At 33.2% G+C, this 24877-nt stretch overlaps 1 protein-coding gene across 1 annotated transcript in view; it reads left to right on the top strand.

The window, feature by feature from the left end:
* shtn3 (shootin 3) overlaps nt 1–23926 on the top strand; it is a 32050-nt gene extending 8124 nt beyond the window's left edge. Inside the window, exons 4-18 of the mRNA XM_073820754.1 lie at nt 2666–2760; nt 4412–4574; nt 4685–4782; nt 5025–5106; nt 6932–7026; nt 7203–7349; nt 11958–12111; nt 12211–12370; nt 12454–12524; nt 12608–12711; nt 14183–14197; nt 15866–15973; nt 16176–16296; nt 19057–19333; nt 21388–23926. Of these exons, the coding sequence (XP_073676855.1) occupies nt 2666–2760; nt 4412–4574; nt 4685–4782; nt 5025–5106; nt 6932–7026; nt 7203–7349; nt 11958–12111; nt 12211–12370; nt 12454–12524; nt 12608–12711; nt 14183–14197; nt 15866–15973; nt 16176–16296; nt 19057–19333; nt 21388–21532 (1835 nt within the window). The 3' untranslated portion in view covers nt 21533–23926. The remainder of the gene's footprint in view (nt 1–2665; nt 2761–4411; nt 4575–4684; nt 4783–5024; nt 5107–6931; nt 7027–7202; nt 7350–11957; nt 12112–12210; nt 12371–12453; nt 12525–12607; nt 12712–14182; nt 14198–15865; nt 15974–16175; nt 16297–19056; nt 19334–21387) is intronic.
* Nucleotides 23927–24877: the final 951 nt, after the last annotated feature.

Here is a 24877-nt window from a genome sequence, read left to right as displayed (position 1 = left end):
GGGGAAATCCACTTCCTAGTTACACAAGTAAAATAATTTATGTACTCTCAACTCTACTTAATTGAAATACGTTCTTTCAAAATGAAAATATTGAGTTGAACCAAAACGAAACTGTTTCATATCAGTTTAACACAATGCAATTGTTTAAATGGGAAACCTAACACAATGGTGTTAAATGAAAAAGATTTTTTTTTAAATTAACTGTACAGTGTGGTAGAATCATTTTTTTGAGTGTAACAAATTATTTTAGGTTAAAACAATATATTTTTTATAGTTAATTTCATTTCATTACCTTATGTTAACTGAAAAATATCAACTTCCCTTTAATTTGATTACATGATGCACAGTATTCTTGCAGCATGTTGGGTCAATGCTGTGATGGATCAGTAAGCTAAAAAATGTGTGAATATTTGAATAATTTTTGATATGCATTTCTCTTATGGACATTTGCATTATTCTCTTTTCGAGAGTTCGGATAGCTATTGAGAGCTTCACTTTGAACTGTCAGGTTATTCTCTCATTGGCTCTGCAGATCTGCGCACTGCAGCACTGCTGCCCATCCTGCATATTTAACAGGTAATGAAGGAAAAAACTGCCTTAAACCTGCTGAATTTAAATAGTATCATAGTAAGTATTAAATGCCACCCTGAGAGCTGTTTTAACAGTTTGATCTGTGTTTATGATGATAAGGTTTTGCACATCAAGATTTTTCTAGTGTCAAATGTGTGCTAATATGATGTGATATCAGAATCAGTTGATCACTACCTGAATACGGGGTGAAAGCGAGGCCATGCATTGATGACATGCTTTCCATTCTCACAGTGTACAGTATGTTACCACATGAAGAGAAAATGAGGGATATTTATTCCGGGAAAGGGCTCCGGGGCAGGCCGTTGATGTACTTTGCTGTGACTGCATGTGGAGAGACGCATCGTTCCTGCATAATTCAACAGCCTTTCATGGAATAATGTATAATAAACCCCCTCTCTTGCTCATTTCCTGTGAAAGGCACAGGAACAAATAATGCCCTTTGAAGCTGCATTTAAACTGCATTTCGATCCAAAAGATCCAAAGATCAGCATTTATTGAAATAAAAAGCTTTATTATACACTATACCATTCAAAAGCTTGGAGTCAATATAAATGTTTTGTTTTTTTTGGGAAAGAAATTATAGAAATGAATACTTTTATTTAGCAAGGATGCTGTAAATTGATCAAAAGTGATGATATTGACAGTTATAGTGTCACAAAAGATTTCTATTTCAGATAAATGCTGATCTTTTGAACTTTCTATTCATCAAAGAAACCTGGGAAAAAAAACCTACGCTGTTTTAAACATAATAATAATAATAAATGTTTTTTAAGCAGCAAATCAGAATATTAGCATGATTTCTGAAGGATCATGTGACTGCAGTAATGATGAAAACAACAATTCAGCTTTAAAATCACAGGAATAAATTACATTTTAAAATATATTCAAATAGAAAACAGTTATTTTAAATAGTGAAAATATTTAAAAATTTTACTGTTTTGCTGTTCTTTGGATTGAATAAATGCAAATCGAGCAGCTCTAATTTGAGGGTAAAAAGTATATAAATTGTAATTTTTTTTAAAATAAGCGATCGTTTCACTAGATAAGACCCTTCTGCATTTAAAAATTCAGCTTTGATCACAGGAATACATTACATTTGAAAATATATTCAAATAGAAAACAGTTATTTTAAATAGTACAAATATTTCAAAATTCTACTGTTGGCTGGGATCGTTTAGAGCCCTTTGAAGCTGCATTTAAACTGCATTTTGGAAGCTCAAACTCGATGGTCACCATAGAAGTCCACTATATGGAGAGAAATCTTGAAATGTCTTCCTCAAAAAACATAATTTTTTCACAACTGAAGAAAGAAAGTCATGAACATCTTAGATGATAAGGGACGTGAGTAAATTATCTGTACATTTTTGTTCTGGAATTGAACTTCTCCTTTAAAGAGCTGTTTTTGAGATGCTATTTGTTGGAATTTTAGAAGTAGTGCAATGCTCCAGTGACTTGCTCAGGAGCGTGTTTGATGTGAGCTGCTCTGGCATTGCTATGACATCCAATCCACTATTTGAGAGGCCAGGGTAGTGTATAGAGTTACCACGCCAGTGCTTTGTAGCGACAGTCCATCAATGGTAGCCAAAGTGTGGGAAATGGTCCCTATTGTGAGCATGTAACTGATAACTGTCCATCTCATTAGACTCTGGTAATGTTTCACTGAGAGCAAAACCACATCTAAATGAAAATGTACTTGTTTTATACGCTGTTAATGAATCAAGTCATGTCATATATTTTCATATATGCCTCATCTCTGGTTTAATGGCTTATACAACATGGTTTTCTCTTTTAAAATGTATGTTGTATGTTAAACAGCAGTATTTGTGAACCATTTCTGTGCTTCTGGAGCTGACAGCACCCTCATGAACTGTGTAGGAGGTAGCCTGACGTTCACTCCAAGAAATACTGTAAAAAATATAGATGAAAACATCTATATCTACATATCTACAATGTGTATAGAATCTAGATTTATATCTAATTGACTTAGATTTAGTTCCTGCATGATTCATTTGATTCTAAATATGACCTGATGTGCTTTCATTTACTCATAAATGCATTTGATTTCTTTGCACAGTTTCACAAATGGTGATCGAGGAGGTGAATGTGCTACAGACCCAGCTTGAGATTGAGAAGTCGTGCCGGGAAAATGCAGAGGCTCTGGCAACCAAGGTGTTTACCTTACAGTATTACACTGCAGTTTCATTAGAAAACCTGGTAACACTTTACAATTTTTGTAAGTTGTATGTATTAAGCTATTTAATAAATCTGAGCTAACATAGACTAACAATGGACAGTTGTATTTTATTAACTAATGTTAACAAAGATTAATACATACAAGATTAATGTACCAAATGCATTGCTCATTGTTAGTTAATGTAAGTTAATGCATTAAATATAGTTAACTTATAGGAATATAGGAACCTTAAGTTATTGTAAAGTAAAACCCAAAACCTTAATAATTTTATCCATGTATTTCTGTTTGTTGACATCTTTCAGCTTTTCATATACACTACCAGTCAAAAGTTTTGAACAGTAAGATTGTTGTTGTTTTCCAAGCCTGCATTTATTATTGCAATTTAAAAGAGTGGTTTTAATAGATGTTAAAATAGAATTTATTCATGTGATGCAAAGCAGAATTGTCTGCTTCAGAAATCATTCTAATATGCTTTTTTTGCTGTTCAAGAATTTTTTATTATTATTATTACCAATATTTAAAACAGCTGAGTGCATTTTTTCATTCTTTGATGAATAGAAAGATCCAAAGATCAGCATTTGAATCTAAAATAAAAAGCTTTTTTAACATTATAAACTATACCATTGAAAAGCTTGGAGTCAGTATAATTTTCTTTTTTTTGGAAATAAATGATAAAAATTAATACTTTTATTTAGCAAGGATGCTTTAAATTGATCAAAAGTGATGACAAAAACAGCTACAATGTTGCAAAAGATTTCTATTTCAAATAAATGCTGATCTTTTGAACTTTCTATTCATCAAAGAAACCTGAAAAAAAAACTGTTTTAAACATAATAATAATAATAATAATAATAATAATAATAATAAATGTTTTTGAACAGCAAATCAGAATATTAGAATGATTTCTGAATGATCATGTGACTGAAGTAATGATGCTAAAAATTTAGCGTTGAAATCATAGGAATAAATTACATTTTAAAATATACTCAAATAGAAAACAGTTATTTTAAATAGTAAAATATTTCAAAATATTACTGTTTTGCTGTTCTTTGGATCAAATAAATGCAGGCTTCTTTTTCTTAAAAAAAAACCATTTAAAATCTTACTGTTCAGAAACTTTTGACTGGTAGTGTATTTGTACACACACACACACAACCCTAACCCTACGTTTTACAGAATTCAATTTACAGTAAAAAAAAAAACAAAAAAAACAAAACAAAAAAAAACATAATATTTAATTTAACTTAGATATTAATATAGCTTACCAAATTACTAAAATATTTTTTTTTTCTTTTTAAAACATTTATTTTAATGAAAACCCATTAAATGTGAGCTGTTGGATAATTCTGGGAATGTTAGTTTATGTTTTTTCACTTTTTTTTTTTCATAATATATTGTCTATATTTTACTGTAAAATTACATGAAATGTCCCATTAGACCGTTTTCTCTGTATGAAATAAGGATATTTACCGTTAAACAATTAACAGATATTTACTGTATTATTTTTACAGCCTTTTTACTGTTAAAACAATGGCCAAACTTAAAAAATTGCAAAACTTCAAATGTCACTGAATGTCACTAATATGTCATTTATGACATTAATCATTTTGTTTTGACCACTTTTAGTTGAACTGCGAGAACAGGAAGCTGAAATATTTGAGCCTGTCATCACGGCCGTGTCTGGATGAGCTGCTGCCCAGTATTTCTGACTGCATTTCCCTAGAAGAAGAGACTGACCCACAAGATCCTGTCTCTGATCCTTTCACACAGTATAAGCAGCAAGTCAAAGGTAAATACCATATACCTCAAACAAATAGGGTTCAGTTTCTTGTGTTTCTTGTGTTCTTGTGTCAATCTCTCATAAGGGTACATTCATTGCAATCTCTGCTTTCGCCACAGATCTCCAAGAAACCGTGAGTTCTTTGCTGGAGGAGAAGAAGCAGTTAACTTGTCAGCTTCAAGATCAGCAGAGACGGATAGAGGAGTTGACAGCACTTGTGAGTAGCAAAGCAACTTTTTAAACTTTTTCCTCAAATCGAGCTTAGTGGGGCTTGATGGCAGTGAATGGCGGCTTGCACTGCAAAGTGTAGTATTTTAACCTGTTCATAAATAATAAATGAGCTTGAAATGAAGCCTTAGTGACCTGCTGTATTGCTGATCCTAAAAGGATACCAGCGTAACAATGTCTAATCGAGTTTCTCAGCTGTTTCTCAGACATGTGCCTCATGCTAATTCACAGACTGAAAAGGAGCAGGCCGAGATGAAGGATCTTTATAAAACCATTGAGCAGCAAAGCAAGACCATTAAGAGGTTCAACAGGGGTGAGTACGGCCGTTATGAACACAGAGCCGCTTCATTTCCTCCCTTGTATTCAAATGCATGAGCATCATCTCAGATGGCCTGCAGTGCATCTGTGCATGTGCCTTCCAAGAAGATTAATGTTCCCCACCAGCCCACTCACTACCGGCCGCACGTCAGAGTCCCCGATCAAATTATCTGTAAAAGATTCACCACAGGAAGTCCCTCTTCTCCAGCTGGGGGTGATGCACTTTGTTTTGACATCCTCCCAGCTCCCTCTTTGCTCATTTGTGTTATTACTCTGACTGGAATATTGCATTACTCAGGTCAAATACTGCACTGGCTTGTGCTGAACTTATCCTGCAAATGCTCACTGTTTAGTGTGTTTTATGACAGTTTTGGCTATGAAATTTAACAGAAGTAGCCATGATGTAAAATATATGATATATGCACATTTTTGAAAATGTCTAAAAGGCTTTAAATGTTTATACTGTTCAAATGTTTGGGATCTGTAAATTAAAAAAAAAATATATTAATTTGAGAGGAGCCTCTTATCCTCACCAAGGCTACATTTATTATTATTATTTTAATTTAACAATTTAAATAGCTGTATACACACACACACACACACACACTGCCAAACCTTAAGAATAGTAAGACTTTTTTTGTGTTTCAACAAAGTTTCTTTTTTTTTTTTTGATAAAAATATAGAAAAAATATTATAATATTATAAAATATTTTTGCCATTTAAAATAGTGGTTTTCTATTTTAATATACTTTCAAATAGAATTTATTCCTGTGATGCAAAGCTGAATTCTCTACTATATTCATATTCTAATATGCTTATGTATTGTCAATGTTGGAAACTGCTGCTAAATATTTTTTGGAACCTACATTTTTCAGGAATGTTTGATAAAAAAAGTTTAAAAGAACCGCAAAAAGAAAGAAAAAACACTGACCCCAAACTTTAAATGGTGTGTATTGTCGCAAAAGATTTCTATTTTAAATAAATGCTGTTATTTTAAACATTCTATTCATCAAAGAATCCTGAAAAAATTAAAGGTTCCAAAAATTATATTTAGCTTTGCATCACAGGAATAAATTCTATTTTAAAGTATATTAAAATAGAAAACTTTTTTAAATTGCAATAATAATTTACAATATTACTGTTTTTTTCTATATTTTTAATCAAATAAACTAAGCCTCCATGAGAAGTAAAGACATCTTCAAAAATCATTAGAAATAAATTTTATGAACAGCATGTACAGTATATATGCAAATTTTTATATTTTAATATTTTACTTTAATATGAATTTATCTCTGTGATGCAAAGCAGAATTTTCATCATCATTACTCCAGTCTTTAGTGCCACATGATCCTTCAGAAATAATTCCAATATGCAGATTTGCTGCTCAAGAAGCATTACTTATTATTATCATCAATGTTAAAAAAAAACAGTGGTAAGGCTTAATATATTTGTGAAAACATTATATATATTTTTCAGGATTCTTTGAAAGTTTAAAAAATAGCATTTACTTGAACATTATAAATATCTTTACTGTAACTTTTGACCAATTTAATGTGTTTATTTTTCAAAATTACTGACACCAAACTTTTGAGCATAAAGCCTTATATTTGTTATGTATATAGATACAATCCAACTATTCTTTGCTTACTAAAAGAATCATTAATGTAAAAGTGGAATCAGTAAATTCCTTACATTTACAATTTATGCTGTCCATAGAATAATCTAAGCCTGTAATACTGTGTTATGATTTTTTTTTTTTTATTATACCTCAAAAGGTCTAGGGATTATACAAATTCAGATGTCATTGTTTCTCTCTTTAGTGTCTATGATGGCCACTCATGAGTATGAAAACATGAAGGAGCAGCTGGATTTGGAGCAGAGCCTCAGGCAGAAAGCAGAGACCTATGCACATGAGGTACGGGACAAAACACATCTGAATTCACTGCAAACTGTGACCTGGTGACCTCAAAATCCAACTAAGACAAGATGAATGCATTTATTGACTGATAAGTATGAATTGTCCATGGTGGCATGCATAATAGCTAAAGCAGGAAAATTAAGTTGTTTCCTAATGTTCATTTTCTTCTGTAGATGATGGTGAAGCAGAAAGAAGCAAACAGACAGAGTATGATTCTACTGCAGCAGGCAGATCCCAGCATTCAGCTGCTTAAAGCTTTAGAAGATGTGGCCAATGTGACCAAAACATTAGAAGAAGAGAGAATACAGCACCAAGAGAAGGTAGGTGAAACTTTAAGGCAAATGAATTGTATGTGTGCAAAACTGGAGTATATGTTTTAGGTTTTATCAGCTAAAAATCTGTGAAAGTTTAATCATATTTGCATGAACACAATAAACCTAATCATGGATTGCATGATAGGATTAGACAATGGAATTAAATATACTAAACCCCTTTTTAGTTACTTTGATACTGTCAGCTAGAGCTTCTCAGAGACTTAAATCCTTTCATAAATATTAATCCTCTAATATTCGTTATTTTTTTTAGAACTCATTAAGCATTTTTGTCTTATTCATTATCCACACACAATCCAGTTTAATCAGACATTAAACGTGATGAAATAGTGCTGTGCATTCATCTGACTGGCTTACAGTTAATCGTTAAAAAGTGGTCTAATAATGTAATAACCTTTAAAATGTAATCTTCGGGAAATCTCAAACAGAACATTTTTATACTGCACATTTAAATGACTGGTTTTAGTTTTTAGGAGCACAAAAACCCACACAAACCCTTTTTGGCATTAATAAACTTTTGGCAGGATTTAATAAAGACATTGAATGATTAATTAGTGATGAAAAGACATGTAAACAGATGTTTTTGTGGCTGATCTTAGTGCAAATGCATTTCCAGGAGTTTCCCATTGAGGTGCATTTACAAGAATTGCAACAACTGCAAGAAAATATTCAGAATTGTGAGTTTATTTCTAGCAATTATGACTTTATAACTTGCAATTTTAGATTTTATATCACTCAATTCTGAGAAAATAAAAATTCCAAGATGTAAACTTGCAATGGCAAGAAAATAATCTGAATTGCGAGTTTATTTTTAGCAATTTTGACTTCATACCTTACAATTTTAAGTTTGTCTTTCAATTCTAAAAAAAAAAAAATGTCAGAATTGCAGTAAAAAAAGTCAGAATTGCTAGATATAAACTTGCAATTGCAAAAAAATAAATCGAATTGTGAGTTTATTTCTAGAAATTACGACTTGCAATTTCGAGCTTATATCTCTTAGTTCTGAGAAAAAAGTCAGAATTGCGAGAATAAAGTTAGAACGAACTGCAAGATGTAAACTTAACTGCAAGAAAAAATCTTAATTGCATGTTTATTTCTAGCAATTTTAACTTTATAACTTGCAATTTTGAGTTTATATCTCTCAGTTCTGAGAAGAAAGTCAGAATTGTGAGAAAAAAAGTTAGAACTACGAGATGTAAACTTGCAATGGCAAGAAAATAATCCGAATTGCGAGTTCTAGCAATTTTGACTTTGTAACTTACAATTTCGAATTTATGTCTCTCAATTCTAAAAAAAAGTCAGAATTGCAAGAAAAAAGTCAGAATTGCCACATGTAAACTTGCAATTGCAAGAAAATAATCTGAATTGCGAGTTTATTACTAGCTTTTTTATCTTTAAAGCTTGCAATTTCGAGTTTATATCTCTCAGTTCTGCGAAAAAAGTCAGAATTGCAAGATGTAAACTTGCGAGTTTTTTTCTAGCATTGTGAGTTTATTACTAGTATTTTTTTCTTTATAACTTGCAATTTTGAGTTTATATCTCTCAGTTCTGAGAAAAAAGTCAGAATTGCGAGAAAAAAGTTAGAACTGCAAGATGTAAACTTGCAATTTGTGAAAATAATCTGAATTGCGAGTTTATTTCTAGCTATTTTGACTTCATAACTTACAATTTTGAGTTTGTCTCTCAATTTAAAAAAAGTCAGAATTGCAAGAAAAAAGTCAGAATTGCTAGATGTAAACTTGCAATTGCAAGAAAATAATCTGAATTGCGAGTTTATTTCTAGCAATTTCTCTTATTTCATTATGACTTTATAACTTAAAATTTTAGAGTTTATATCACTAAATTCTGAGAAAATAAAGACAAAATTGCAAGATGTAAACTCAACTGCAAAAAAATTGCAAGTTTATTTCTAGCTTGACTTTATAACTTGCAATTTCGAGTTTATATCTCTCAGTTCTGAGAAAAAATTCAGAATTTGCAAGAAAAAAGTTAAAATTACTAGATGTAAACTTGCAATGGCAAGAAAATAATCTGAATTGCGAGTTTATTTCTAGCAATTTTGGCTTCATAACTTGCAATTTTTAGTTTATATCTCTCAATTCTGAGAAAATAAAGACAAAATTGCAAGATGTAAACTCAATTGCAAGAAAAATCTGAATTGTGAGTTAATTTCTAGCAATTTTGACTTAAAAATAACTACTGTCAGGATTTACTGAAGACATTCAATGATAAATTAGTCATAAAAAGACATGAAATGAGTTGTTTTTGAGGCTGATCTAAGTGCAAATGCATTTCTAGGAGTTTCCCTTTGAGATGCATTTAAAACAATCATGAAATATGTTTTACTAAGATTTGCAAAAGTTAATTTTTTAGGTATTCGCACTATTATTTAAAACCTAAAATGCATGCAGAGGTGGGTGGATAACTTACAAATTGTAATATGTTACTGATTCCAAACTACATGAAAAAAAAATTGTAGTTAGTAATGTAAACCATTGTAGGTAATACAATCAGACTACTTTTAGATTACTTGTGACCTCAATCACATTTTAGTTTCCCCACAATGTCAGTGCTTTTCTTAGGGTCTAATGTGGGTCTTCTGTTCTACACTTGCAGCCTCAGTATCATGTAATACTTTTCAAACCACAATAAATGATAAACGCATGTAGGTGATAGTCTGTCAAAACAACCACAACTATATTAAACAAACACAAATCTCAGAGCATCAGAGGTGTCTGTCATATTTAAGCTCTGGCAGCAAATAAAAACTTTCCAGATCATCTGATACTTATTACACATGATGGTTACCACAGTCTGAGCAAATTAGATGAGCAAGGAATCAGATGAGGCAATATTCAGGTCCTGGATTGACCAAATTGCAGCATTACTAGTACTAGAACTGTTTTTGGGGCCAAATGGGATTTAGTGTTTGTGAATCAGCAGGACTGATGCGTCATCAGTCAATATACAGTCTGACCTGCAATTTCAAAGAGCATAGATCCTAATGTCAGACGTCACGCAATCAATAGGCTGTGTTAGCAAAGCCATGTTTACAAGTCAGCCCGTAAATATGAACTAATTCTGTACTAAAGTCAAGGACGTTTTACACTGAGCATCAGTTTGGGTTCCATTTGAGTTCATTGCACTGATCCAGTCCTAAAGAATAACAGATTTTCACAGAAACAAATAATTTAAATGGGAATTTAAATTATTGTTGAAAATTGGTGTGTTCAAGTGCTCCTAAAAAGTTTGAGGGTTTGGAAGGCGAGTTCAAATTACTTTAGTCAGAGCAAGATGGTAGAAGCTTGTTTTCGCCACTAAATAAAAAATACAAGAGCTAATTGTGACTTTTTATCTCACAGTTGTGAGCTACTGTATAAAGTCAGAAATGTGTGATGTTAACTCGCAATTGTGTGTTACAAAGTCAGAATTGTAAGATATAAACTCACAATTCTGAAAAAAAAAGTCAGTTTAGGAAATTTAACAATTCTGACTTTATAACTCACAACTGTGTAGGATATAAACTCACAACAGTGAGTTATGAAGTCGCAATTGTAAGAAATTTTTTTTTTCTTCAGAATTGGACTGTAACTTGCAAAAAGTCAGAATTGCAAGATGAAAACTTGCATTTGCAAGAAAAATAATCAGAATTGTGACTTTATTTCTATAAATTTTGACCTTGAGTTTATATCACATAATTCTGAGGGAGGAAAAAAAGGCTAAATTACTCAGAATTGCAAGAAAATAATCATAATTGTGAGTTTATTACTAGCAATAATGATTTTATAACTTATAATTTTGAGTTGATATCACTAAATTCTGAGAAAATAAAGACAAAATTGCAAGATGTAAACTCGACTGCGAGAAAAAGTCTAAATTGTGAGTTTATTTCTAGCTATTTTAACTTTATAACTTGCAATTTCAAGTTAATATCTCTCAGTTCTGAGAAAAAAGTCAGAACTGCAAGATGTAAACTTGCAATGGCAAGAAAATAATCTTTATCTTTATCTTTAAAGTTTATTTCTAGCAATTTTTACTTTCTAAATTCAGAGAAATTTAAGACAAAATTGCAAGATGTAAACTCAGTTGCGAGAAAAATCTCTAATTTCTAGCAATTTTGACTTTATAACTTGCAATTTTGAATTTATATCTCTTAATTCTGAGAAAGTCAAAATTGCAAGATGTGAACTTGCAATTCCAAGAAAATAATCAGAATTGCAAATATTTTTCTAGCAATTTTGACTTTATAACTTGCAATTTTGAATTTATATCTCTCAATTCTGAGAAAAAGTGACTTTGCACTTGCAAGGTTATATTTCTAATCTCTGGGAAAATTGCAAGAAAATAATCAGAATTGTGAGTTCATGTCTAACAATTCTGAGAAAAAAAAAGTCAGAATTGCAAGATGTAGACCGCAAAAAAAAAATTATGAAATTAGAAGTTATTTTTTTATTCAGTGGCAGAAATGGGCCATTACATATTTTCTCACCATTTTCTCATCCCCAATGACTCTGGGCTTAAAGAAAATCCTGATTTTCCTAATTGTTGAACTCAAAAATATGACCTGAACTCACCGTATGTCCCATTTGTTTTTAGGTAAAAGCTCTAGAGACTGAACTGGATGGATGTGCTTTACGTAAGCAGCTAGTTCAACTGCAAAGACAACTGGAGATATTAGATGAAGAAAAGAAAGAGACTGAGGGACGGCTGCAGGAGGAAGAGAAGAGAAACACTCTATTGGAAGAGAAAGGTAAAACTAAGAAAAAATGTAAAATTTAAAGGCAAATTCTAAAAGCCGCAGTGACCCACATACGGTAACATCCCGGCATCCTTTTGTCGTTTGTCACAGTTAAAGAGCTGCAGGAGGAAAGGAGGAGCTGTGCCTCAGAGTCAGGCCCCTCCCCTGGGACTGCTCCTCCCCCTGCCCCTCCTCCTCAACCACCTCCCCCTCCCCCACCGCCTCCTCCTCCACCTCCCCCACCTCCTCCCTCGCGCTGCAACCCCCTCAGGTAACACTGAAGCCAAACTGTCATATACAATAATTAAAACCAGTGTTGTCAAACATCCAATTACATATCTCTGTTTACGGCAGCTCTCTCATTGCCATTATGAGGAAATCGTCCAAGGGAGGTAAAGGAACCCCCAAACTAGAGCAAGCCCCAGGTAATTGTCCCTACAGTGTGTTTTTAATTTATTCTGTTGCCTTATTATTGGTTTCTGGACAAACACATTCTCTCTCGACGCAGTGAACGAAGCTGTGGACGATGTCAAAGTCAAAGCTGTCAATGAAATGATGGAGAGAATTAAACACGGCGTGGTTCTTAGGCCTGTCAAGAGTCAGGACACTAAGGTCAGTTTTTGAACCTGGACCAAAATTCAGAGCTTAATTGACTCGCTTTATGAGTTTGAGTTTGAATCTAATTGGCCTAATTGGCTGAATTGGAATGACAGGAAAATAAATTCATTGTATCGCAATTTTAAAAATTTCAAAACATTCTCACAGCAGAGTGATTTAATTCACCCTAATTCACCCTAACCAACAAAATTGTTAAGGAAAAAATTAATTAAGGTTTAAGGTAAACCTGCTTCGTGACTTTGAGGTAAATTTTCTTCCTTCATGGTCTATTAAAATAAATGTTAATTTTTTTTGTTATAAAGAAATGTGTATAGACTAAATACAAATATATATAAATATATATATATATATATATATATATATATATATATATATATATATATATATATATATAAATTTAATTTCAAACATTTACACTAGCACTTTTTTCTAATTATTTTTTATTATGTTAGATTTATTTATTTTATTTTGTGATCTATATCACCCATTTTAGTATTTTTTATTTATTTTTTTATATTTTAATTTTAGTTTATGTTTTGACTTTATGTGCTTTTGTAATTTTTTTCTTTTAACATTTTTATTTAGCTTTTAATTGATTTATGTCTACAATACAATGATCAATGTTGAAAATTGTGACAAATAACTATGGTACATTTGATGAATAGAAAGCTTAAAAGAACAGCATTTATTTCAAATAGAAATCTTTTGTAAAATTATAAATGTTTTTACTCTCACTTTTGATCAATTATTTTTAATATTATTATTATTGAGTACCTCATATGCATAAGTCTCTTATGCTCACCAAGGCTAATTTATTTTAACAAAAAACAGTAACAACGGTAATATTGTGAAATATTATTGCAATTTCAGATAATTATTTTCATTGTGAATATAATTAAATGTAATTTATTAAAATATTTCAGATTATTATCATTGTTGAAAACAAGTGTAATGATTAATATTTAGTATTATTTAATTTGATTTAATATTTCATTTTTTTAGGATTATTTGATGAATAGAAAGTTCAAAAGAACAGCATTTATTTAAAATAGAATTTTTTTGTAATATTATAAATGTCAACTTTGATTAATTATTATTAGTAGTATTAATATTATTAGTGTATATGATAAGATATGCAGATATCTTATATTTTTATATATATAATATAATATCATATAATATCTTATACATATATTTTTAAACAGTAAAGACCTCAGTTCAATTAACTGAAATGTTATTAATTCTAATTTCCAATGTAATGACATTTTCTAAAATTTAAATGACACTTCTGCATGTTTAACTAAATCGGAATTTTAAAGAAATTCTCATTCCATTTCAAATTGCGCACTTGTAACACACATTTTTACATTGGTTATGAATATATTGTGTATTTTGTGTGAACTAATTTATGTGATGTGATGTTTTCTTTACTCTGTACCATCATCTGCTGACCTGATCATCGCAGAGATTTGGCACAAAGGTACGTTCAACATCTATTGTTTACAGTGTTTAACAACAATCATCCCACCATATCACTGTTCCTCATGCACCAGTGTTAAACTGCTCAGACCGCTCCATTACAATCAACGCAAATCCTGTGTTTTACAACTCAGCAGCATTTTGTCAATATGAAAGACCCTGCAGAAATGCTTCATAGCATTTGATCGTCCTCCCTGAGGATGGGTCGGCTCATTAACGCATTTTGAGTATAGACAGCTGATAGGCTGAGAAGGGATCCATCTTGTTTAAGTTATTGACGGGCAAAGCCACCAAGATTATCCTGAGGCTCAGAGGGGCTGTATAACTTCTGATCAACAGCTGTAGTCCTGACTCTAGAGATTGCCTGCTTCCCATTATGCTGCATACGCAGATTGTCTTTTGTTTTTGGCTTTCGGACATAAACTTAACTACACCACCTGCTGTAGCTGCTTGTTAATAATTTACAAGTTTCTGTAATGTGTAGTGTTAGAATTGTTGTTAGTAGTGTAATTTTAGTATTATTTATAGAATGTTATAGTATTTAATAATATTTTGAATTTCTTTTTTAGATTTTCATTTCAGTATATGTTATGATTTTGGTAGGTGCTTTTGTAATTTATATTATTTGTGACCCTGGACCACAAAAACTTAAGCAGCATGGGTATATTTGTAGCAATGTTTTTCTTTTAACATTTTTATTTAGCTTTTAATTGACTTTTATTTTTACATGCAGTAATGTTACAATTTGACAACATACAGCATATTTAATTCAGTTACTTGACAAGGCAACATTACTAATTTTAGTTTTTCAATTAAATTTTTTTAATCTAATATTTATATATTATTTCAGATTTCAATTATCAGTATTGAAAATTGTGATGCTTCATATTTTGCTGAAACCATGATAAATTTCAAACTTCAAAGAATATTTATTTATTTCAGAAAGAAATCTTTTGTACAATTATAAATGTCTTTACTGTCACTTTTGATAAATTATTATTATTAAGTACCTCATGTGCATAAGTCTCTTATGCTCACCAAGGCTAAATTTTTTTAACAAAAAAGCAGTAATATTGTGAAATATTATTATAATTTCAAATAATTCTTTTTTTATGTGAATATAATTTCAAATGTAATTTATTCCTGTCATGCATAGCTGAATTTTCAGCATAATTACCCCAGTCTTCAGTGTCACATGATCCCTCAGAAATCATTCTAATATGCAGATTTAATGCTCCAAAATATTTCTGATTATCATCAATGTTGAAAACAATTGTGATGATTAATATTTTGTGCTGAAACAAAATATTACAAAATGCTTTTGTAATTTATATTATTTGTGACCTTGGAACAAAAAAAACAACAACAACAACAAAAAACAGTTGAATTCCAGTCATTCTAACTTCCAATTGAATTATACTTTTGTTAAATTCAAATTCAGACTTACACTTAAATACACTTCTGCATGATTGTGCCTCCATATCAGAAACTGAATTGGAATTTAAAAGGAATAATCAGTTACTTCACAAGGCAACCTTTCTAATTTTAGTTTTTCGTGTTTAATTTTTTAAAATCTAATTCATATATTATTTTAGCTTTATTTCAATTATGTAATGAAATATTTGAATGATTTGATCATATAATGTACATTTACGTTCCTGATCCACAGCAGCCGAGCCCAGTAGCAGCAGTGGCAGCAGCGGCAGCAGCGGCTGCAGCAGCAGCAGCAGAGGAAAAGCACCAGGAAAGTGCAATGGAAGAACTGAAAGGCATTCTGGTAGGCTTTCTGATTAACATTTGCTTACGAGGCCAGCTGTTGATCCACAGATTACAGAAATTAATCAATTTTCTGTTTGTTTACAAAAATTAACTGAGTGATGATGGTTATCTGTACAGTAGTGGTTGTAAAAAAAATCTGTAATATACTATATAAAGTACTCTTTGCTCATAATATTCTGTTTTTTTTTCTAAATCTATAGGAGACAGTGAAGAAGAGTCCCAGCCGTGGTTTCCAGGAAGTAGTTCATGCTAAAAAGGACAGTGAACTGGAAGTAATTCTAAGGAGGAGACGCAAACAGGCCTGTGATCCGGACACACAAGGCGAGAATATAAACTCTACTAGTGATGGGTCGTTCTTGAACGATTCGTTCATTTTGAACGAATCTTTAATGTGACTCGGGAAGAACGAGTCGTCTCGGGAGTGATTCGTTCAGTCGCGCATGCGCAATTGCACAACTATAAACGAATGACTCAAACCCGAAGACTCGAGAAATGAACTAATCAATTCTGTTTCCGGCTCAGGTAGCATAGGTTAAGCTTATGGGGCTGTCACGTGATGAACGAACGACTCAAACCCGAAAGACTCGAGAAATGAACTAATCAATTCTGTTTCCGGCTCAGGCAGCATAGGTTAAGCTTATGGGGCTTTCACGTGATGAACGAACGACTCAAACCCGAAAGACTCGAGAAATGAACTAATCAATTCTATTTCCGGCTCAGATCGCGTTAGTTAAGTTAATATGGGGCTGTCACGTGATGAACGAACGACTCAAACCGGGACAGATAGAGGCGAGGGAGCTAATCATAGACTGAAGACCCAGGTAAAAAATGAATTAATCTTTTCTGTTTCTAATAGCATTATAGTTTTGTCTTATTTGTAGTGTGATCAACGTTTGTATAAGCAATACATGTGTTATGGAAGTAACACATAGCTTTTTAATTATATTTTGGTAAATGAACGAAATGAACGAAATGACTCGAAAAAAGATTCGTTCATTTTGTTGAACGAGACTCAAAGATCCGAGTCGGTAAAATGATCCGAACTTCCCATCACTAAACTCTACCCTTCAAGCACATACAGTGGTGGCCAAAATGATTAGAACACTAGTATTTTCAGCAGCAGCAAAAAAAAAAGGTTTTAAGTCAGTTATTTCTATCTTTTGTTGTAGTGTATCAATAGAAAATATCAGTCTGCTTTTACAAACATTCATTTTGCCATTAGTTGTGATAATCCAGAGAGATTTTAGTTTGCACAAAGAGTCTGACAACAGTCAGTGATCTGATCTCATCATCATCCAGTCTGTCTGGAATGACATGAAGAAACAAAACAAACTGAGACTGTGGCAACGTCTCCAAGATGCTTCAAGAGACCTACCTGCGAAGCTAGATGAAAAACTATGCACAAGTGCGCCTAGGGGAACAGCTGCTTTAAACGCAAAGGATGGTCACACCAAATGCTGATTTAATTTAGTTAACAGATATTAATTGTTGAAGAAAATCTATTTTTGACAGCATCCTCTTTTTATGGCATTTTTACACCTAAACAGTGCCTAAAACTTTTAACAGTACTGCAGCTTTGCAGGTACAGTAGCATCTTGTAGACATCGCCACAGTTCTTCTGGATTTAGTCTGTCTCAGGTTGTTCTGTTTCTTCATGTCATTCTAAACAGACTGGATGATGAATAGATCTGGGGCCAGTTGCATAAACTTAGTCTCTATGTTAAGTCAGTGTCTTAAGAACTCGTTTGACCAGCTAGCAGATAACTAAGGGGTAATCAGTCTTATATTGTGGATCCAACTTTTTATGTAAACTTTTTAAGTTTTTATGTAACCAAATAAAAAAAAAATTGACCAGTCTTAAAGAAAAAAATTAGATGACTAACTTTTAAGTCTGTCTAAACCTTTTATGCAACTGGCCCCAGATCTCTGTGTGGAGCACTGGCTGTTGTCAGACTCCTTGTGCAAACAAAAATCTCACTGGTTTATTGCAACTAATGGCAAAATGAGTGTTTGTAAATGTAAACTACTACACACTACAGCAAAAGACAGAAATAACTGACTTAAACCCATTTTTAACTAGTGGAAATACTAGTGTTCTAATAGTTTGGGCCACCACTGTATGAAATATGTGACATAAACAGTGTTGGGGTAATGCATTACAAGTAACGCAAGTTATGTAATAATATTACTTTTTCCAAGTAACTAGTAAAGTAACGCATTACTTTTTTATTTGACAAGAAAATATCTGAGTTACTTTTTCAAATAAGTAACGCCAATTACTTTTTTCCCCCATTCATTAATTAAAAGCTCTCCGGTCCAGATGTTGAGAAAAATTGTAAGAAGTTACTTTAGTTCTAGAATAAATCTGAACATGCTTTAATTCATCTCACTCACTAAAAAAAAAAAAAAATTATTCCTTAAAATGAATAAAAACAGTGAAATTCAATGCAAACCTGCAATAATTGAATATGTTAAATAATACAAATATCCTTTATGTATTTAAACCCATTTTATTAACCGATGTCTTTGCTGCCGAGCTTCGATGATCCAATTCATCCGTACTAATAAACAAAAAATACCTTTTTTTATTGCTGAAGAGTTGACATTTTTTCTTCTGCGGTCTATTGTACAGACATTAATTTACTTTTCTCTAAGCCTGAGGCTTTTGGTGTGAAAAGGCTTTTACATTTGCCAAAAATAGAATTTTTATATTAAAAACAAACAAGCAAGCCCTGCCCAGATTTAAAAAGCAACGCAAAAGTAACGTAACACATTACTTTCCATAAAAAGTAACTAAGTAACGTAATTAGTTACTTTTTTTAGGGAGTAACTCGATATTGTAATGCATTACTTTTAAAAGTAACTTTCCCCAACACTGGACATAAATAATCAAAAAGGTTTTAAATAGCCTGCAGGTTTTAGTCCACAACCATAAACCATAAATTTGCTACTTTCTATTGCTATTCGGAGATTTATAAGCATTGGATTGGACAAAATTGGATTGAAGATTATTGAAAACACCCTAAGCGTACTGCGTTAACTTGAGTGAGTAATGAGAATCTTTCATCTGTTGCTCTGTAGACGATGGACAGCTGAGTAAAGTGTCCTCATCAAACAGCCTGAACGGCCGGCACAGTTCTGACTCTGGCAAAGACACAGAAGGGCCAGGCAGCAGCTCTCTGTCAGGCAGTGAGCGTGGATCAAGAACCAGCTCAGACTCGGGCCGAGAGCCAGCTGTGGCTCGACAGAGCTCAGACTCTGGCATGGAGTCCAAAGGAGCCACTCAGACAGACAGCGTCTGTGGATCTCTCTCGGAGAAAGAACCCAATGAACCAGTCACCAACGGATGCTGTTCAGGGTAAGGTTACACTACACAACCTGTTCATTCAGCAGTGAACAACGGTAAATCCATTAAATAAATAGTTTCTTCATCAAAAGAGATTTGGAGAAATTTAGCATTATATGACTTACTTACCAATGCATCCTCTGCAGTGAATGGGTGCCGTTAGAATGTCAGATGATAAAAAAAAAAAACACGTAATCCACACAACTCCAGTTAACATCTCGAGCAATAAAAAGTTGCAAAATATCAGTCTATAATAACGCTTCCCCCAGTAAGAAAGTCCATCCCCTGTTGTCCTCTTTGCTTATAAACTGTGTTTGATCTGTGCATATTTCTATCCTGATTCAGTTGAGACATCTTTTTCACTGGAGAAACCAATATTATGGATTATGGACTTACAGTCAAACCCGAAATTATTTTAAAGTTACTTTTATTCAACCAGCAAGTTTTTTTTTTACCGGAAATGACACAGGCTTCTCCCAAAAGATAATAAGACGATGTACGAGAGGCATCATTGTGAAAAAAAAAAAAATTCTCAGCTTTTATTTACATACAAACAAAAAGTGTCCAAAATTATTCATACCCTTTGCAAGCTGTCACAGACTATGGGAAAATACAAAGTTCTATACTATTCCAAATAGTCCAAGCTGTTCTAAAGCATCCTAATTACCCTGATTCATTGGGAACAGCTGTTTTAATCAACTCAACAGGTGAAAAACAGAAGCTCTCTTCTGCTGGTTTGTGGACAGTCATGACTAAGACAAAGGAGCTCACTGAGGACCTGCGGCTGCGCATTGTGGCTGCTCACACGTCAGGAAAGGGCTATAAGACCATATCTAAATGTTTTGAAGTTCCAGTGGCTACAGTGCGAAGTATTATTAAAAAATACAAGACCTCAGAGGATGTGGTCGGAAGCCAAAAGTGACACCTGTGCTGGCCAGGAGGACAGTGAGAGAGGTAAAAAAGAATCTAAGGATCACCACCAAGGCCATCCTGATGAATCTGGGCTCTGCTGGTGGAAACATCTCAAGGCAGACAGTCCAACGTTCCACGGACGCAGACCAAGGAGGACACCACTTCTCCAGATAAGGCATGCTTGGCCTTTGCAAACGCTTATCTGGACAAAGAAGAAGACTTCTGGTCTTCTTTTTTATGGTCAGATGAAACAAAAATTGAATTGTTTGGCCACAATGATGTAGCCTTCATTTGGCATAAAAAATGAGAAGCCTTCAACCCTAAGAACAGCATCCCCACTGTCAAACATGGTGGTGGGAACCTAATGTCCTGGGGGTGTTTTTCAGCTGGTGGACCAGGGAACCTAATCACAGTAAACGGCACCATGAAAAAGGAGCAATACATCAAAATTCTCAACAACAACATCAGGCAGTCTGCAGAGAAACTTGTGTCCACACCAGTGGACATTTCAGCATGACAATGACCCAAAACACACAGAAAAAGTGGTGAAGAAATGGTTTGCAGACAAAAACATTAACGTTTTCCAGTGGCCCAGCCAGAGTCCTGACTTAAATCCAATTGAGAATCTGTGGAGGAGTTAAAGATCAGGGTGATGGCAAGGAGACCCTCCAACCTGAAAGAGTTGGAGCTCATCACTCAAGATGAATGGGCAAAAATACCAGTGGTCAGAATTTGCCAGGGGTATGAATAATTTCGGGCTTGACTGTATATTTGTCAGAAGCAATGGTTTAAAGTTAAAACGTCTTAATAATGGACTTGCTTCTTACAAACACGCAGCTTTTCACTTCACAAGACATCACCCGATGGACTGGAGTGGTAAGGATTACTCATAGATTATTGTGATGTTTTATTAGCTGTTTGGACTCTCATTCTGACGGCACCCATTCACTGCTAAATTACATGCTAAATTTCTCCATATCTGTTCTGATGAAGAAACAAACTTACCTACATCTTGGATGGCCTGAGAGTGAGGTCATTTTTGTTTGAACTATCCCTTTAAAATGGTTACCTATTTTACCAAATGTTAACCACATATTTAATATAATGATCTGTGTTAAATTGTTTCCCATTTTTGCTTATACTTTCAAAATCAGTGAAATGAAGGATGGCGATCCAGAGAAGTGGGCAGGGCCCAATGGGATCGGCCATACAGATGCAAGCGACGACCTGCAAACCACCATCAGCTCCTCTGCACAAAGCCCCAATGCAGCAAACGGAAGCACAGATGCCGAGTGTTAACGGCAAGTGGCGCTGTAAGGACAGCTGCATTATTTGCACAAAACCATGCTTTCTAAATTTCAGTTTATTCCAAGTTCAAAACCAACCGTTCATATTAAATGAATATAGATAGATCATTTCATAATTTGCAGCTTGAAAAAAAACTGAAAAACATCCTACCAGACCACACATTTCTTTCCTTTCAAATGTAAATGTACTGTACCAATAAACACAGGGTGTTTAGACATTAGAGACATCAGTAGCACAGTAGTTGCTATTAGATTCATCTTGGTTTCATAGATTCTACATCTGAGTCACATTTCCATAAGAATGCAAGCAAGGAAACTTTAATGATGAAGAGTGTAGTTTCTGTGCCGCTAGCAGCAGTATTTAAGCAAACCCAATTAAGGAGATCTGAAATACCTGGAGAAAATGATCCGTTAACAGTCCAACTCATCTCAATCCACCTGAGATGGCGCAGGACCTCATGGATGTTTGTGATTTATGAGCTCCCATCTTTGCAACCAGCGTCCTCAGTTGCCCTCAGGTTGTTCCAGAGCTGACTTTTTTTTTCATCTGATAAACACAAAAGATATTCTGAGAAATGTCTATGTCAGTGGAAGTCAATGGGGTCCAAAACATTACTAGACCCCTCTTTCATTCTTTTTTGTTTCACGGAACCATTCCTTAAAGATAAAAGCATTTTACATGCTAACCAGTCAAACCTTGATGCCTTGGGCTCAAGTTTAGGTCAGGACTACTTGACAAATGCTGCTAGTGGCACAGAATATACTTCAGATTCATTGCAAAGCAGTAAAACAATCCTGACACAATCACTGCACTGCACATCATGGCACCTTTGCTGTTATAAAAGAGGTCATAAGTGTGGACTAGACTATCCAAAAACATCAAGAGATGCAATTATAAGCCATTCAAGCGATTCTTTCCGTAAAGAGGAACTGTTGTGGTCTGTTCCTTCTACCTCTGAAGACACACTCACCTCTTACGGATCTAAATCGCATATCCTAGATCTTGGGAAAATGAATACCATCGAATCATGGAGGGCTATGCACTCATGTCTTCCACCCATTTCCAAAACTTTGCACTGCATGAATGCACTGTAGAAAAGTTTGGCTTTGGCAGTTGCGTCTTGATTAGATTCGCTCACTAATGCTGAGCTGTTCCAATGCAATATCATCTGCGAATTGTAATATTGTGCAGGATCAGGCTGCCTTTAATAACTATGAATATTTGCCTTGTGCATTGCAAAAAATGCTTTTCTGACTTAGATTTTGTCTTGTTTCCAGGCAAAATATATAAAAATTCTTAAATCAAGTAGGAGTTAAAATTATTGTTCAACAAGCGAAATTAATCTGCCAGTGGGGTAAGCAAAAAAAAAAAAATCTTATTTCAAACGGAAAACAAGATTATTTTTCTTACCCCATTGGCAGATTAGCTTGTTTCAAGAAAAAACCCACTTAATTCTGATTTGTTTTTTCTGAAAACAAGAAAATATTTTTTACTCGTTTAGAAAATCCTTCTTGATATAAGAATTTTTAGAGATTTTGGCTGGAAACAAGACAGAAAATCTAAGTAAGAGTGTGACTCCTCTTGACTCGAAGTGGATCATGTTAATGGTACGACGTGGAGAATATTAATGGCACTGTCTCAGAGAACGTTCTTAGAACCTTGGCTAATGTTCTGGAGAGATTAAGAACGAATGTTCTTTCAGTAACATTAATAGAATGTTCGTTCAATGTTTTCTGGTCTTTAATAAAGTTCTGAAAATGTTAGCACAAAAGCATTATTTATACATCATTCATGAAACGTTTTTTAATTTTAGTTGGATGTTCACCTGTGTTTTGCTACTTAACTTGTTTCAGAACATTCAAAGAACATTTAAATTAAAAAACAAAACATTTCGACTGTTTAGAGAACATTCAAAAAAGAACATTTTTGTGAGTTGGGCGGTCTGACGTCTTGGATTTTAGGCTGACAACTGCAATAACATATGACACGGCCGATAATTATGGTTGCAATTATGTATCACTGAATTGTTTTATTATACGTTCTTGTTTTCACTCTGTGGTCACAAGTGATTCTAATAACCCACGTTGACGTGACTCATTTACACTCTTTTTTAATGTAGGAGACTTGTTTAAATTGCTCCTTGATTTCTCACCACCTTTGGAATGTGTTTTTGCCTTACTGTATGCACCACTTCTTCCTTTTCAGCCTTATTGGAGTGTAGGCTTGATTTTGTATAAGAACTCTGAGAGGTGATTGATCTGACTTGTGATCTTGAAATGAGTGTGTTTTGAAGCTTAAACTGAGTGTACCTGTTTTTATTTAAATTGATCTAAATCTCCCTCTTCAACATACCTTTTAAACTGAATAAACTTATGAAGAAATACAGACTGTTTTCTGTACCTTTTCTGTTTTTCAAACAAATGCACATCAGCATTTCATCTCATGGTTAATATTAAAAGGCCTTTTTTAATAAGAACTTGCACATTTGTACTTTAACATATTTGAAGTAGTCGGTTTCTCTAAGTAGTTGGTGTCTGTTGTCTAAGTAGGGACTTTGAGTTCAGTGTAACATTGTGCAGTTAAACAAAAGGAAGTGCAAAACATTACAAAGAGTGCATTGAAATATACATGAGGGCATCAGCAGGTAATGCAACTGGATCTGGAGTGAGAAACACAACCTGGACATGTGCAGAGAGGAATGGCAGGAGTTGACAGAGAAGAAGAGGAGACTCAACAGTATACAAACCTTTTCAGGTTGGAGTAGAAAGTACATCATAATTATACACACATAATGGTGGCTTTGCACTTTTAATAAAGGTAACCAGATTTCTGAAATGGAAACGGGAGACATTTATAGATGAATGTTGACAAAATGCTGACAATGTTTTTAATGTATAATTATGACTTTCAATGGCATAATTGTTACTTTTGCCTCAAACGTTCTACATTTGATCAAAATGATGAATTAGTATATCATAATTTAACTTGGTATGCAGGATTTCAACTTTTTATTTCATAATAAATAGTATCTCATAATTTTGAGAATTCATGTCATGAATATGAATTTGTCTTACTAATTCATATGTATAACTTACTATATCATAATTATATCTGTTTATTTTAATAATATATTAATATATATTAATAATAATATAGATATTATATCTTATACTGTAATTTGTGTCGTAACTATGACTTTCTGTTATTTTGACTTTATATCTCAGAAATAGTAGATTTTATGTTGTAATTTGGACTTTATCTCAGAATTATGATACAGTTTATACAATTAAAAAATGCTGAATTATTATGTCAATTTAATCTAGGATGCTAAAAGAT

Source organism: Garra rufa, chromosome 16 (genome assembly GCF_049309525.1).
Source record: "Garra rufa chromosome 16, GarRuf1.0, whole genome shotgun sequence".
Lineage (NCBI taxonomy): Eukaryota > Metazoa > Chordata > Actinopteri > Cypriniformes > Cyprinidae > Garra > Garra rufa.
Note: the sequence above shows the minus strand (reverse complement) of the source record. Positions and strands in the feature narration are given on the sequence as shown.